The sequence below is a fragment of the Urtica dioica genome, chromosome 1 (genome assembly GCF_054948205.1).
Source record: "Urtica dioica subsp. dioica isolate 48M chromosome 1, U.dioica_male_clone48M_v1_H2, whole genome shotgun sequence".
Classification (NCBI taxonomy): domain Eukaryota; kingdom Viridiplantae; phylum Streptophyta; class Magnoliopsida; order Rosales; family Urticaceae; genus Urtica; species Urtica dioica.
Window position 1 is genome coordinate 1,354,847 of NC_142756.1, and position 12,169 is coordinate 1,367,015.

The 12,169-nt window shown below is 37.0% G+C and overlaps 5 protein-coding genes across 5 annotated transcripts; 3 read left to right on the plus strand and 2 right to left on the minus strand.

Moving 5' to 3' along the window:
* The first annotated feature begins 1,350 nt into the window (after positions 1–1,350).
* On the plus strand, positions 1,351–5,693 carry LOC149406112 (uncharacterized). The gene is made up of 6 exons (XM_089609752.1): positions 1,351–2,947; positions 3,074–3,150; positions 3,533–3,613; positions 3,734–3,925; positions 3,969–4,038; positions 4,132–5,693. The coding sequence occupies exons 1-6, from the start codon at positions 1,351–1,353 to the stop codon at positions 5,691–5,693; spliced, it is 3,579 nt and encodes a 1,192-aa protein (XP_089465878.1).
* Positions 5,694–6,167: 474 nt separating this feature from the next.
* On the minus strand, positions 6,168–6,673 carry LOC149406113 (auxin-responsive protein SAUR21-like). The gene has a single exon (XM_089625691.1). It carries the CDS (start codon positions 6,575–6,577, stop codon positions 6,275–6,277), a length of 303 nt encoding a protein of 100 aa, XP_089481817.1. The 5' UTR covers positions 6,578–6,673; the 3' UTR covers positions 6,168–6,274.
* A 912-nt stretch (positions 6,674–7,585) lies between these two features.
* LOC149406114 (auxin-induced protein 15A-like) lies at positions 7,586–8,255 on the plus strand. Its single transcript, XM_089616154.1, has one exon. It carries the CDS (start codon positions 7,675–7,677, stop codon positions 7,972–7,974), a length of 300 nt encoding a protein of 99 aa, XP_089472280.1. The 5' UTR covers positions 7,586–7,674; the 3' UTR covers positions 7,975–8,255.
* A 1,010-nt stretch (positions 8,256–9,265) lies between these two features.
* On the minus strand, positions 9,266–10,195 carry LOC149406115 (auxin-responsive protein SAUR21-like). The gene has a single exon (XM_089615668.1). The coding sequence runs from the start codon at positions 9,872–9,874 to the stop codon at positions 9,575–9,577; it is 300 nt and encodes a 99-aa protein (XP_089471794.1). The 5' UTR covers positions 9,875–10,195; the 3' UTR covers positions 9,266–9,574.
* Positions 10,196–10,701: 506 nt separating this feature from the next.
* On the plus strand, positions 10,702–11,532 carry LOC149406116 (auxin-induced protein 15A-like). The gene has a single exon (XM_089616162.1). The coding sequence runs from the start codon at positions 11,010–11,012 to the stop codon at positions 11,307–11,309; it is 300 nt and encodes a 99-aa protein (XP_089472288.1). The 5' UTR covers positions 10,702–11,009; the 3' UTR covers positions 11,310–11,532.
* The last annotated feature ends 637 nt before the right edge of the window (positions 11,533–12,169 follow it).

Consider the following 12,169-nt stretch of genomic DNA (forward strand, 5'->3'; position numbering starts at 1 on the left):
TAATAAAATTTATAAATTATCGATATTACTTTTTAACCGAAATATCACATTTATTTTATACTTTTTTTTTGCGGCGAATTTTCTCATAACATGCACTCCAACGTTTAGCATTAAGAACTATTAAAATAGGAGGGAGAGGGGGAAATAAATTTTAATTAAAATATTACTTTTTTTTCATCCACAGAGTTGTAAAAGAAATTATTTTATAATGCCAATTTTCTTGAAAAAATATACTGTTTTATGGCGGGCAGTATACCAGGAAAAAAAAAAAAAAAAAAAAAAAAAAACCGACATTTCACCAGAATTGATTGACATATTTATCATTGATGATATTCCTTGTCAATGCGTGTTTTTAGCCTAAATAACATGTATATGTATGGCATACAAAGAAATTATATCTGTTCAATAAGAGAACTAAATAACACCACGTTAAAAGAAATTTTCAAATGGAAAATTTAGGATGACCGAAATGATCTGGTTTGTGATATATGATTATGTTGGAACAGGTCGCCCAAAACTCAACCAAAGAACTGGTTTCTTGCGTCTGAAGCTACGAACCTAATGCGATAATGGAAATAATCACAACACACAATTTATCCTTTGTGCTTCCCTGTGTTTCAGAAAGTCTCTCGTGCGTTCTAAACCCAAAGCCCTTCTATTTATAGAAACATATAAGTAATAAGCTCGTTTACATAATAACTTGACACCTAAGCTACCTAGATGATCCAACGGTCAGACTGTGTCTTGGCCCTGAACTTAGATCAGATGGCTCTTGTGACTTGTTCTTTAGGCTGAGATCACATACACCATAGATTATAAACAAAGCCGAATTTGCAGTCGAGAACGTGGAAGAAGTCGTGAATATTCAAAATCAACGACGAAGTCGTGTATGTAAAAACTGATAAATATTTGTTCAATCTTAATGAGAGTGATGACTGTTTTATCCTCTTAATGTGGTTACTTGATGTATAAGTAATCATATAGGAGTCCTTTTCTTTTATCTGGTTTGTTGTCGTTTTTTCATTACGACAGCTTTTATTGTTTTCTGCCTCATTTATCAAAACAGTGTCGTTTTGATAAATAGCAGTTAGTTTAGTTCGTTAATACTGTTTAGTATAAATATGTGTTGTAATTCCTTTTTGATCAATTGAAGCATTATTTTTCTTTTCATCTCTTTTCTCTCTCTCTCTGTTCTTTACTCTAAAAAGCTCGAATGCAATATGGTATCAGAGCAATTCCGCGATTAGGGTTTCGTTCGAGTTCATCATCGTCTCCGATCCTTTGTGCATCTTCCTTCATATCAGATTCCTAGCGTGATAGTTTCATTGCTTGATGGCGGATCAAGAATCGATGGAAGAATCAAGATCGACGGCGATTTCTGGAGGAACGAGAAGGAGATCAGAGATCGAAGATCCAATTGGAGCGTACTACATCCATCACTCAGATTCACCAGGAATCATCCTGGTCTCTCAGCTCTTGAATGGAGACAACTACGTCTCGTGGTCGCGATCGATGAAAATAGCCTTGGCGGTCAAGAACAAGCTTGGATTCATCGATGGATCGATCTCCAAACCTGAGGCATCTGATGCGGTTCTTCTCAATGCCTGGAATCGGAACAATAGTATTGTCCTCTCTTGGATCTTGAACTCCGTCTCTAAGGAAATCTCTTCTAGCATCCTGTTTGGCGATTCTGCGTACGAAGTGTGGAAGGATCTTGAAGAAAGGTACCAGCAATCCAACGCGCCGAGGATCTTTCAATTGAAGAGAGAATTGATGAAGATGATCCAAGATGAGAAGAGCGTCAGCGTATACTTCACAAAACTCAAAGGTGTTTGGGAAGAGCTGTGCAACTTCAGGCCAAACTGCTCGTGTGGACAGTGTACCTGTGGAGGAGTTAAAGATCTGAATTCATTCTTGCAGAATGAATATGTGATGCAGTTTCTGATGGGACTCAATGAGAGTTTCACTCACACTCGTGGTCAGGTTTTACTCATGGATCCTATACCACCGATTAACAAAGTCTTTGCCATGGTCTCTCAAGAAGAAAAGCAAAGATCGGTGGGGATTGATGTTCTTGGAGGATCATATCAGACAAATTCCATGATCATGGCTGTGAAAGAAGAGCAGAAACGCCCAACCAAGAAAGATCGTCCACTATGCACACACTGCAAGATGTTGGGCCACACTGTGGACAAGTGCTTCAAACTACATGGATATCCACCTGGTTACAAACCAAAAGTGAGAGGTCAAGCTAATGCATCTGAGGGAGGGAATCATGATCAGACTGGAGGAGCTCAGTCTTCATTCTCCTCTGCTCTCACTGATCAACAAATCCACCAGATGATTCAGCACCTATCCAATCAGCTCTCTTCCACAAATGTCCACGGGGTCTCAAGTGATGCAAATGTTGCCTCATTCACCACAGGTCTTTCTAACTCTGTGTTTTATGCTAATAATAATCTATATACTAGATTTTCTTGGATTGCTGATTCAGGAGCCTCTAAACATATATGTGCACATGCTGATATGTTTGTGAGCCTTAAGCCTTTGGTGAATTCGAGTGTAACCTTGCCTAATCACAGTACTATTCCTGTTTATCATTATGGTGATGTTATTTTGTCTAAAAATATCACTCTAAAGGATGTGCTATTTGTACCTGGATTCAAATTCAATTTGATTTCAGTTAGTGCAATCACAGATGACTCTAGGGTGATATTGGTATTCTCACACAGTGGATTTGACATTCAGGACCACAGGACATTGAAGATGATTGGGAATGGTGAGCGACGAGGTGATCTTTACATGCTGTCAGACTCAATCATCACTGCTACTGTCAATAAAGTGGATGCTGAGATCTGGCATGCTCGTTTAGGACATCTTTCTTTCAAGAAGCTAGAGACTCTGAAAAACAAATTGGCTTATCATCAATGTTCAGATAAGAAGCCATGTTTCATTTGTCCCTTAGCTAAACAAAAACGTTTACCTTTTCCTTCTAAGAATAACATGTCTGGGAATGCCTTTGATTTGTTACACTGTGATATCTGGGGACCATATTCTGTGGTCTCAAGGACAGGTCATCGGTATTTCTTGACTTTGGTTGATGATTGTACTCGTTATTGTTGGACCTTTTTGATGAAACACAAATCTGAAGTACATAGTCTTATTCCTACTTTTATTTCTCTTATTGCTAACCAGTTTGGTACAACCATCAAACAGTTTAGATCTGACAATGCAAAAGAGCTTGTTTTTGCAGATTTTTTTTCTAAGAAAGGCATCATACATCAGTATTCCTGTGTGGAGACACCGGAACAAAATTCTGTGGTTGAACGTAAACACCAACATTTGTTGAATGTTGCTCGTGCTTTGTTATTTCAATCTCATGTTCCTATTCACTTTTGGTCTGATTGTCTCCTCACTGCAACCTATATCATTAATAGAACACCAAGCCCTGTTTTGCACAACAAATCCCCTTTTGAAATCCTATATCATAGAGATGTGGATTATGACTTTATGCGTGTTTTTGGCTCCTTAGCCTTTGCTTCTACTCTACGAGCTCACAGGTCTAAATTTCAGCCACGTGCGCGACAATGTGTCTTCATCGGTTACCCCCATGGTGTGAAGGGTTACAAACTATATGACATACATTCTCATGAGATTTTCATATCTAGAAATGTTGTTTTTCATGAAAATTATTTTCCATTTCGTACAATGTCTTCTTCTGAGAGTCATGCAGATTTTCTTGATGAGTTTGTTCTTCCAAGACCTCCTCCCTATGTGGAATTTGAGAGTCCAGAACATCTCCAGTCTATGTCCAATCCAGGACATGCTCATCATGACATGCCTCAAGATGATTCTCCTATCCATCCACCTGGAAGTGCAGCAGTCTCTAATCCTACAGACACCTCATGCACACATCAACCAAGTGGTGATCATGACTCAGTGATAAACCCTGTTGATCCTACTCTCAGACGTTCAAAAAGATCAACTATTGCACCTTCTTGCAAGATTATCATTGCAACTTGTTGAACTCCAGACCAGGTCCATGTTATTCTTCCAATCACACAATAGATTCTGTGATCTCTTATGATAAACTATCTGTGTCCTTTAGATCTTTTGCCCTGTCTATCTCAGCTCACTACACACCTAGCTATTACCACCAAGCTGTTCAGCATGAGGAGTGGAGACAAGCTATGCGTGAGGAACTGGATGCCATGGAAGCCAACAAGACCTGGTCCATCATACCTCTACCTGAGAATGTGAAGGCCATCGGCTGTCGATGGATATACACCAACAAGCTCAACGCTGATGGGACTCTAGCGCGCCACAAGGCACGCCTCGTTGCCAAGGGCTACAATCAGAAGAAAGGCGTTGACTTCATTGACACATTTTCACCAGTGGCTAAGTTAGTCACTGTGAAACTATTACTAGCACTTTGTGCTTCCCAGAAATGGTCCATGGCTCAGTTAGACATTCAGAATGCCTTTCTGAATGGGGAGCTACTAGAAGATGTCTTCATGGAGGTTCCATTGGGAGTCAAGACTGAGGGGGTGCAGACTCAGGGAACGACCAGGCTGGCGTGTAAGCTACACAAGTCAATTTATGGCTTGAAGCAAGCTTCTCGGCAATGGAATATGAAATTCACAGAATTGCTTCTTCAAGAAGGTTTTCAGCAGTCCAAATCCGATTACAGCCTCTTCACTAAAGGCCATGGCTCAGGGTTTGTTGCTCTACTTCTATACGTTGATGACATTATTGTTGCTAGTCCCAGTGCAACAGTAATAGAGACTGTCAAACTTTTGTTGAAGTCTAAGTTCAGACTCCGAGACTTAGGTTCCCTCAAGTACTTCTTAGGACTTGAAATTGCTCAGTCCAAGAAGGGTATTGCAGTCAATCAACGACAGTATGCACTTCAGCTTCTTGAAGACTTTGGATTTCTAGATTCCAAACCTGTTCATACGCCTATGAAGCCTCGCCAAACATTGTCTATCTCTGATGGGGTTGCTTTGGATGATGTGACTCACTATCGTCGGTTGATTGGTCGGTTGTTGTATCTTACTATTACACGGCCTGACATCACGTTCGCAGTTCACACATTGAGTCAATTTCTTCAACATCCTACTGATGTTCATCTCCAAGCTGTTCATCATTTGCTGCGCTACATCAAAGGTCACCCTGGCTTAGGATTGTTCTACTCATCTTCCGACAACACTGCCCTGCGTGCCTTTTCAGATGCAGACTGGGCCACTTGTCTTGATACTCGGAGGTCTGTTACAGGGTACTGTGTGTTTCTTGGTGATTCATTAATCGCCTGGCGGTCCAAGAAGCAGTCAACTGTATCCAAGTCCTCGGCTGAAGCTGAATATAGGGCAATGGCGTCTACAAGTTCCGAGCTCGTTTGGATCCAACAGTTGCTACGGGACTTTGGTGTTCAAAGTTCAACGGTGCCTGCTCTTTACTGCGACAATCAAGCTGCGAATCACATTGCATCGAATCCTACGTTCCATGAGCGCACGAAACACTTGGAGATTGATCTTCATTTCGTCCGAGATCACGTCAAAAGTGGTGCCTTGAAGTTGTTACCAATTCGCACTCACGATCAGTTGGCAGATCTGCTGACTAAGCCATTACCAGCGCCAGTTTTGCGCATCCTCTTGTCCAAGATGAATCTTATTAACATTTATGATCCATCTTGAGGGGGTGTAATGAGAGTGATGACTGTTTTATCCTCTTAATGTGGTTACTTGATGTATAAGTAATCATATAGGAGTCCTTTTCTTTTATCTGGTTTGTTGTCGTTTTTTCATTACGACAGCTTTTATTGTTTTCTGCCTCATTTATCAAAACAGTGTCGTTTTGATAAATAGCAGTTAGTTTAGTTCGTTAATACTGTTTAGTATAAATATGTGTTGTAATTCCTTTTTGATCAATTGAAGCATTATTTTTCTTTTCATCTCTTTTCTCTCTCTCTCTGTTCTTTACTCTAAAAAGCTCGAATGCAATAAATCTCAAATAAATCTCTGGAAGTGTAGAGTACGTAAACTGAAATGTTGGATATCAAGGAACAACAAAGTTAAATTAGTGAACAAGTTTATGTAAAAACTGATAATTCTATAGCTATATTATCCTTTTTAACGTTTCTCAAGTAGGAGCTATATTCAACAGCTCCACAATATGTAGATGAGAAACCATTATATACATTGTATCGTCAACATCTATGATCTACCCAAAATAAAAATAAAAAATTGTGTAAACTAGTCTAAGTTATGAGGTATCATCAGTTGAGGCTGTTTGAAATGAGATTCATAAACGTGTCTTCACTGCACGGAATCGTGAGACCTTCCATGGAGTGAGAGAATCCGTACTCTTCTTCGGCTTGATCAAGCAAGTCTTGAAATGAAGGCTGACTCAACAATGAGACCGGAACAACAAATCGCTTCTTTTCATGTTCTCCAACGTAAACTGCGAAATGACCTCTTGGGACATCGAACACCATCGAAGCAGCTTTGTTACTTGAATTGGATAAAGACCTCTGAAGAAATTTCTTTGCCGGAACGACTCGGGGAAAATGGAAACCCATTTGTTTTTATATGTATGGTTTAGAATTTGTGCAGAAAGAGATGAGCTAGCAGTGAGTGAGAAAACACAAGAAATATATTATCTTCGGTTTCTTAATTGGATTGTTGGCAAAACATTCAAGTGTTTATCATATTTATATCCAAAACTGTAAAAGAAGGATATATCACAGCGATTTGAATGAGTGGTAAAAGCAAGAAGAAGGTATTAATTAGTTGGTTGAGTGAGAGATATCACATGGGATTGTCACACTTCAAAGTTATTAGTGGACTCACAATCTATCTTTGTATGGTCTGTATATGTTCGGGTGACTCATTTCACATGGTAGGTCTAGTACTTTGTATGGTCTGTTCAGGTGACTCATATCATATGGATGGTCAATTTCTTAAATAGTAATTAAAATGGGGTCTATTTTATAGAAAGTATTCAGTGTGATCACATGGTATTGTCTTCTTTATCTTGATATTCATCATAATTTCGGAGTTGAAATTCTATAAATTCAAAACCCAACTTGTCCAAACATGGTCTAAACAAAGAGAAGCAACAATTGATAAATATAGTACCTAAGAACCAGTAATTAATTGAGATATATATGAATCATAAGTATTTTTGTGCGTTCAAAAAACAATATTCAGATGTATATATATTTTTTTTAAGTTTATAAATGGGGTCATGTATAGCTCACAACACCACATATGGTTATTTTCACCAGCTATATAATCTAATTGGACAACCTTCAGATATAACAGTCCCATTGTGATATGTTTAAGATGTATAATGAAGAGGTTGTTGAAGTGGGACACACTAAATTCCAGTTGTTAATATATTGATCATGAAGAGTTCGGAGACAGTCTCATGTGATCTCTTGTCTCGTCTAGTCTCTGAGTTGACCCACATTACATTACATTCACAGCCATTCTTGTTCCACCACTCATTCCAAAGATATCATCCTACCATTCTTTCTATAGCTAGTGTATATATATACAAGCATAATTCTTCGAAGTTACAAAACCATCAAGCCAATCTCAGCAATTAATAACATCCTTTGTCTCTCACAATACAATTTTTTTTTTTCTATACAAAATTAAATAACATACAAAAATGGGTTTCCGATTTCCCCGAGTTGTACCCACAAAGAAGTTTCTTCAGAGGTCTCTCTCCAATTCGAGTAATAAGTCTGCTTCGGCTTCATTGGATGTCCCAAAAGGTCATTTCGCAGTTTATGTCGGAGAACACGAAAAGAAACGATTTGTTGTGCCGGTCTCGCTGCTGAGTCAACCTTCGTTTCAAGAATTGCTTGTTGAAGTTGAAGACGAATTCGGATTCGATCATCCCATGGGAGGTCTAACCATTCCCTGCAGTCAAGACACGTTTATTGATCTCATTTCATGCTTGAGTTAATGCCTCATAATTTACACTAGGACAATTTTGTAGTACAGATGTTATCAATACTATGTATAGATACTTTTTTTTTCTTTCTAGATTCCTCGTGGAGTAGATAAAAATAGCTCCCAGGATGAGAATGTTGAATGAACAATCAAATTAATAAATTCAATTTGTCTATGCCCTTCTATTGTTCCTGTTCTGAAAATTGTACCTTCTATATATATTTCCTAAAATGTTCATTCTGATGCAAGGTTTAAAATGCTCATTTGATTTTGACGGCAGTATCACAATGTTTCCTACAAGGAGTTTTTCAAATCAATATTTTTCAAGAAATTTAAATTTATTATCAAATAAAAAATTAGCAGCAGTGTCTCAATTTTTTTTTCCTGTGTCTATGTCTTCTTTCTTCCTCTGTAGTTTTTCTGAGCGTGTGTTATTATTCTTTTTCATTTTTCGAGTCTATAATCCCCACCTCATCCCAGAAAAATCAAGCCTAATGTTATCTCAATCGTCATTTTAGGCGCGTTCTTCTTTGTTATCAAGCCCTCGAGCTTATCATTTTCATTTCATGTCTAATTCCTTGTCGATACAAATTAAGCTGAAATTTTCAGAAAATAAACAAGAATAGGGCATAGACAGATTGAATTTATTATTTTGATAGCCATTTAACATTCTCATCCTGGGATCTATTTTATCTACTTCACAAGGAATTGAGAAAAAATAGGTATCTATACAGTGGATTGATAACATCTCTATTCTGCAAAATTGTTATTTCTATTTAAAGGTTAACGTTTTCGGTTTAAACATAAAAACGACAACTCTTAAACAATGTCATTTTGATACTTGTCGTTTCTATTTAAAGGTTGTCGTCTTCTAATCTAACGTTGTCGTTTTATATTTAAACACTTGTTTATTAAACGTTGTCATTTTAACTTTAAAAGCGGTGCCGGGTTTTCAGCAAAAAATAGAAAACGACCATATTTAAATATTGTCGTTTTATTACGTGTCGTTTTCTCTTAAAAAGTTGACGTGTCGTTTTATATTTAAACGTTGTCGTTTTCTATTTAAACGTTGTCGTTTTCTATTTAAACGTTGTTGTTTTCTATTTTAACGGTGTCGTTTTAATACGTGTCGTTTCCAATTCAAAGGTTGTCGTTTTCTGTTTTAAAGTTGTCGTTTTATGTTTAAGCGTTGTCGTTTTCTTTTTAAACTGAGTGTATGGTCTCTCCACAGAAGACGAAGCCATTTCTGCTCTTGAGAGCTCGGATCTTATGGCAACCCCTGAAGTGGTTCGTTCGGCCGATATGGGCGTTGAAGAAAGACACGAAACTCGCGCTTTTGGCTTTCACTTCGTTAAGAGCATCACTTCGAAACATAATTGAGCTTATCTCTCTATAAGCGAATTTTCAAGGCCAAGGTATATATATGTTTAATTGAACTTATTTCATATGCCAGAGATAAGTGCGTGGAAAATTTGACTTTCATTGAACGTTTTAATCCTGGGAGCTATTTTAATCTCCTCAAGGAATTGAGAAAAATAAAAAAGTATCTATACATTCTACTCTATTCTACAAAATCGTTAATAGTGTAATAAACCAATACAACTTGTGAGGCATTATCTCAAGGTTGAAATGAGATCAATAAACGTGTCTTGACTGCAGGGAATGGTTAGACCTCCCATGGGATGATCGAATCCAAATTCGTCTTCAACTTGAACAAGCAATTCTTGAAACGAAGGCTGACTCAGCATCGAGACAGGCACAACAAATCGTTTCTTTTCGTGTTCTCCGACATAAACTGCGAAATGACCTTTTGGGACATCTAACGCCATCGAAGCGGCCTTGTTATTTGAATTGGAAAAAGACCTCTGAAGAAATTTCTTTGCTGGAACAACTCGGGGCAAATGGAAACCCATTTTTTTTTTATAGGTATGGTGAGAAAGGTGAGCTAGTGAGAGAGAATACAAGAAAATGTTTTCTTGTATTTCTTAACAGGATTGTTGGAAAACATCTAAGTGTTTAACATATATATATAGAAAATAAAATATAAAATTGTAGAAGAAGGATTTATTGAATGAGTGGTAGAGCTAGAAGACGGACTTAATTAGTTTGTTGAGTGAGAGATATATCACATGTGATTGTCTTCTAACCACTAATACTACTGTCAATGGAAACACATAGTCCCACTCACCTTCTTCTTGTTGTGATCATGATATTGCAAAATCAAAGTTATTAGTGGACTCATAATCTTTCTTTTATAAATATATTATCACTTTGTGAATGGATATGATTTAATATTATAATGCAGCTCACATGGTTGGTTTAGTACTACTTGATACGGATAGTGAATTTCCATATAGATTGAGATTGGGCTCTTATTTGAATTGGGGTCTACTATGGAAAGTATTCAGTGATCATCACATGGTATTATTCTTTGACACTTTATTCATCGTCTTCCCGGGAGTGAAATTGTATAAATCCATAACCCAACATGTCCAAACTTGGTCTAGCGGAAGAGGAACCACACAACAGATATCATATTTGAAAACTAGTAATTGAGATAAATGTGAGTCATAGGTGATTTTTGTGGATTGAAGAATTTCTTTATTTGTAAATGTGATTTTTGTTTAATTTTTAAATGGGGTCATGTAGTCACAACACCACATATGGTTATTTTCAGCCATTGTGACATATTTCTTAAAGATGTAATGATCAAGAGTTTGGTGTGGGACAGTCTAAATTCCAGTTGTAAAGTCGAAGTGAATGAGCGTTATGAAGAGTTCGGAGACAGTCTCATGTGATTCCTAATCTCGTCTAGTCTCTGAGTTGACCCACATACAAAGCCATTCTTGTTTCTACCACTCATTCATAAGATGTCATTCCTAGCATTCTTTCTTTAATGTATATATATATACAATCATAAGTCTTCAAAGTTATAGAAAACCATAAAGCCAAATTCATCACAACAACTATTAACATCCTTTGTTTCTCACAATATTTGTGTTTATCCCTCTTTCTCTCTCTCTACTCGAATTTAAAACACATACAAAAATGGGTTTCCGTTTGCCCCGAGTTGTCCCAGCAAAGAAGTTTCTTCAGAGGTCTCTCTCCAATTCAAGTAACAAATCTGCTTCGGTTGCATTGGATGTCCCAAAAGGCCATTTTGCAGTTTACGTCGGCGACAATGAAAAGAAGCGATTTGTTGTGCCAGTCTCGTTGCTGAATCAGTCTTCGTTCCAAGAATTACTTGTTCAAGTTGAAGACGAGTTCGGATTCGATCACGCCATGGGAGGTCTTACCATTCCTTGCAGCGAAGACGCATTTATTGACCTCATTTCATGCTTGAATTGATGCCTCGTAAATTAGACAAGCAAGTTCATTAGACTACGACAATTTTGTAGAATAGAGATGTTACACTGTATAGATACTTTTTTTTTTTTCTCAATTCCTTGTGGAGTAAGTAAAAGAGCTCTCAGGATGAGAATGTATGAACTATCAAAATAATAAATTCAAATTCTCTGCACTTATATATTTGCCTTCAATCTTGTGGTGTAGATAAATCTAACTCCCAGTACAAGACATGTTCAACGAGCTGTGAAATAATAAATTCTTATTATCTATGAGCTTATACCTGCCCTTAGTTATGTTGTTTCTGTTATATTAATTTTACTTAACGTATCTTCAAGGAATTACAAGTATATAATATGGGTAAAATTTATATTTAAATGTTCAATCTGATTCAAGGATTAAATTTACCATTTCGATTTATTGAAATATATCCATTATCGATGTGCTTTTTTTTAAAGAATTTGACACTACTATATAACAATTCATGCGTAGACAAACCACGATTACCAAAATCAATCTCTATAACTCACAAGTAATTGGTGCAGCATATATTTACGTACAAAACACAACAACTTGTTTCTTGACTCCCACGAGATCAAGATTGAAAAACTCTCTCAATATGTGAAAAAGACCTATAAGAATAGAAATATGTTTTTTTTTTATATATATATTTAAAAGGATTAATTCTTTTTTTACCCCCTGGACTCGTACATCGATTTCATTTCACCCTCTGAACTCGGGATTGTTGCAGAACTAATCTCAGAACTTAGACACGTGTTACAACTTGCCACTTCCGTCAGTATTTGGACGTTAAGTTTAACTTTTTGATGAAGTGGCAATATTTAAAGGGTATAATAGTATTT

What these genes read in the sequence shown, in the direction of transcription:
- LOC149406112 (XM_089609752.1), top strand. Translation starts at nt 1,351, where the DNA reads ATGGAAGAATCAAGATCGACGGCGATTTCTGGAGGAACGAGAAGGAGA. An exon ending in ATGTTCAGATAAGAAGCCAT is followed by an intron (nt 2,948 to 3,073) that starts GTTTCATTTGTC and finishes TCTCAAGGACAG; the next exon opens with GTCATCGGTATTTCTTGACT. An exon ending in CTTCATCGGTTACCCCCATG is followed by an intron (nt 3,614 to 3,733) that starts GTGTGAAGGGTT and finishes AGAGTCATGCAG; the next exon opens with ATTTTCTTGATGAGTTTGTT.
- LOC149406113 (XM_089625691.1), bottom strand. Translation starts at nt 6,577, where the DNA reads ATGGGTTTCCATTTTCCCCGAGTCGTTCCGGCAAAGAAATTTCTTCAG.
- LOC149406114 (XM_089616154.1), top strand. Translation starts at nt 7,675, where the DNA reads ATGGGTTTCCGATTTCCCCGAGTTGTACCCACAAAGAAGTTTCTTCAG.
- LOC149406115 (XM_089615668.1), bottom strand. Translation starts at nt 9,874, where the DNA reads ATGGGTTTCCATTTGCCCCGAGTTGTTCCAGCAAAGAAATTTCTTCAG.
- LOC149406116 (XM_089616162.1), top strand. Translation starts at nt 11,010, where the DNA reads ATGGGTTTCCGTTTGCCCCGAGTTGTCCCAGCAAAGAAGTTTCTTCAG.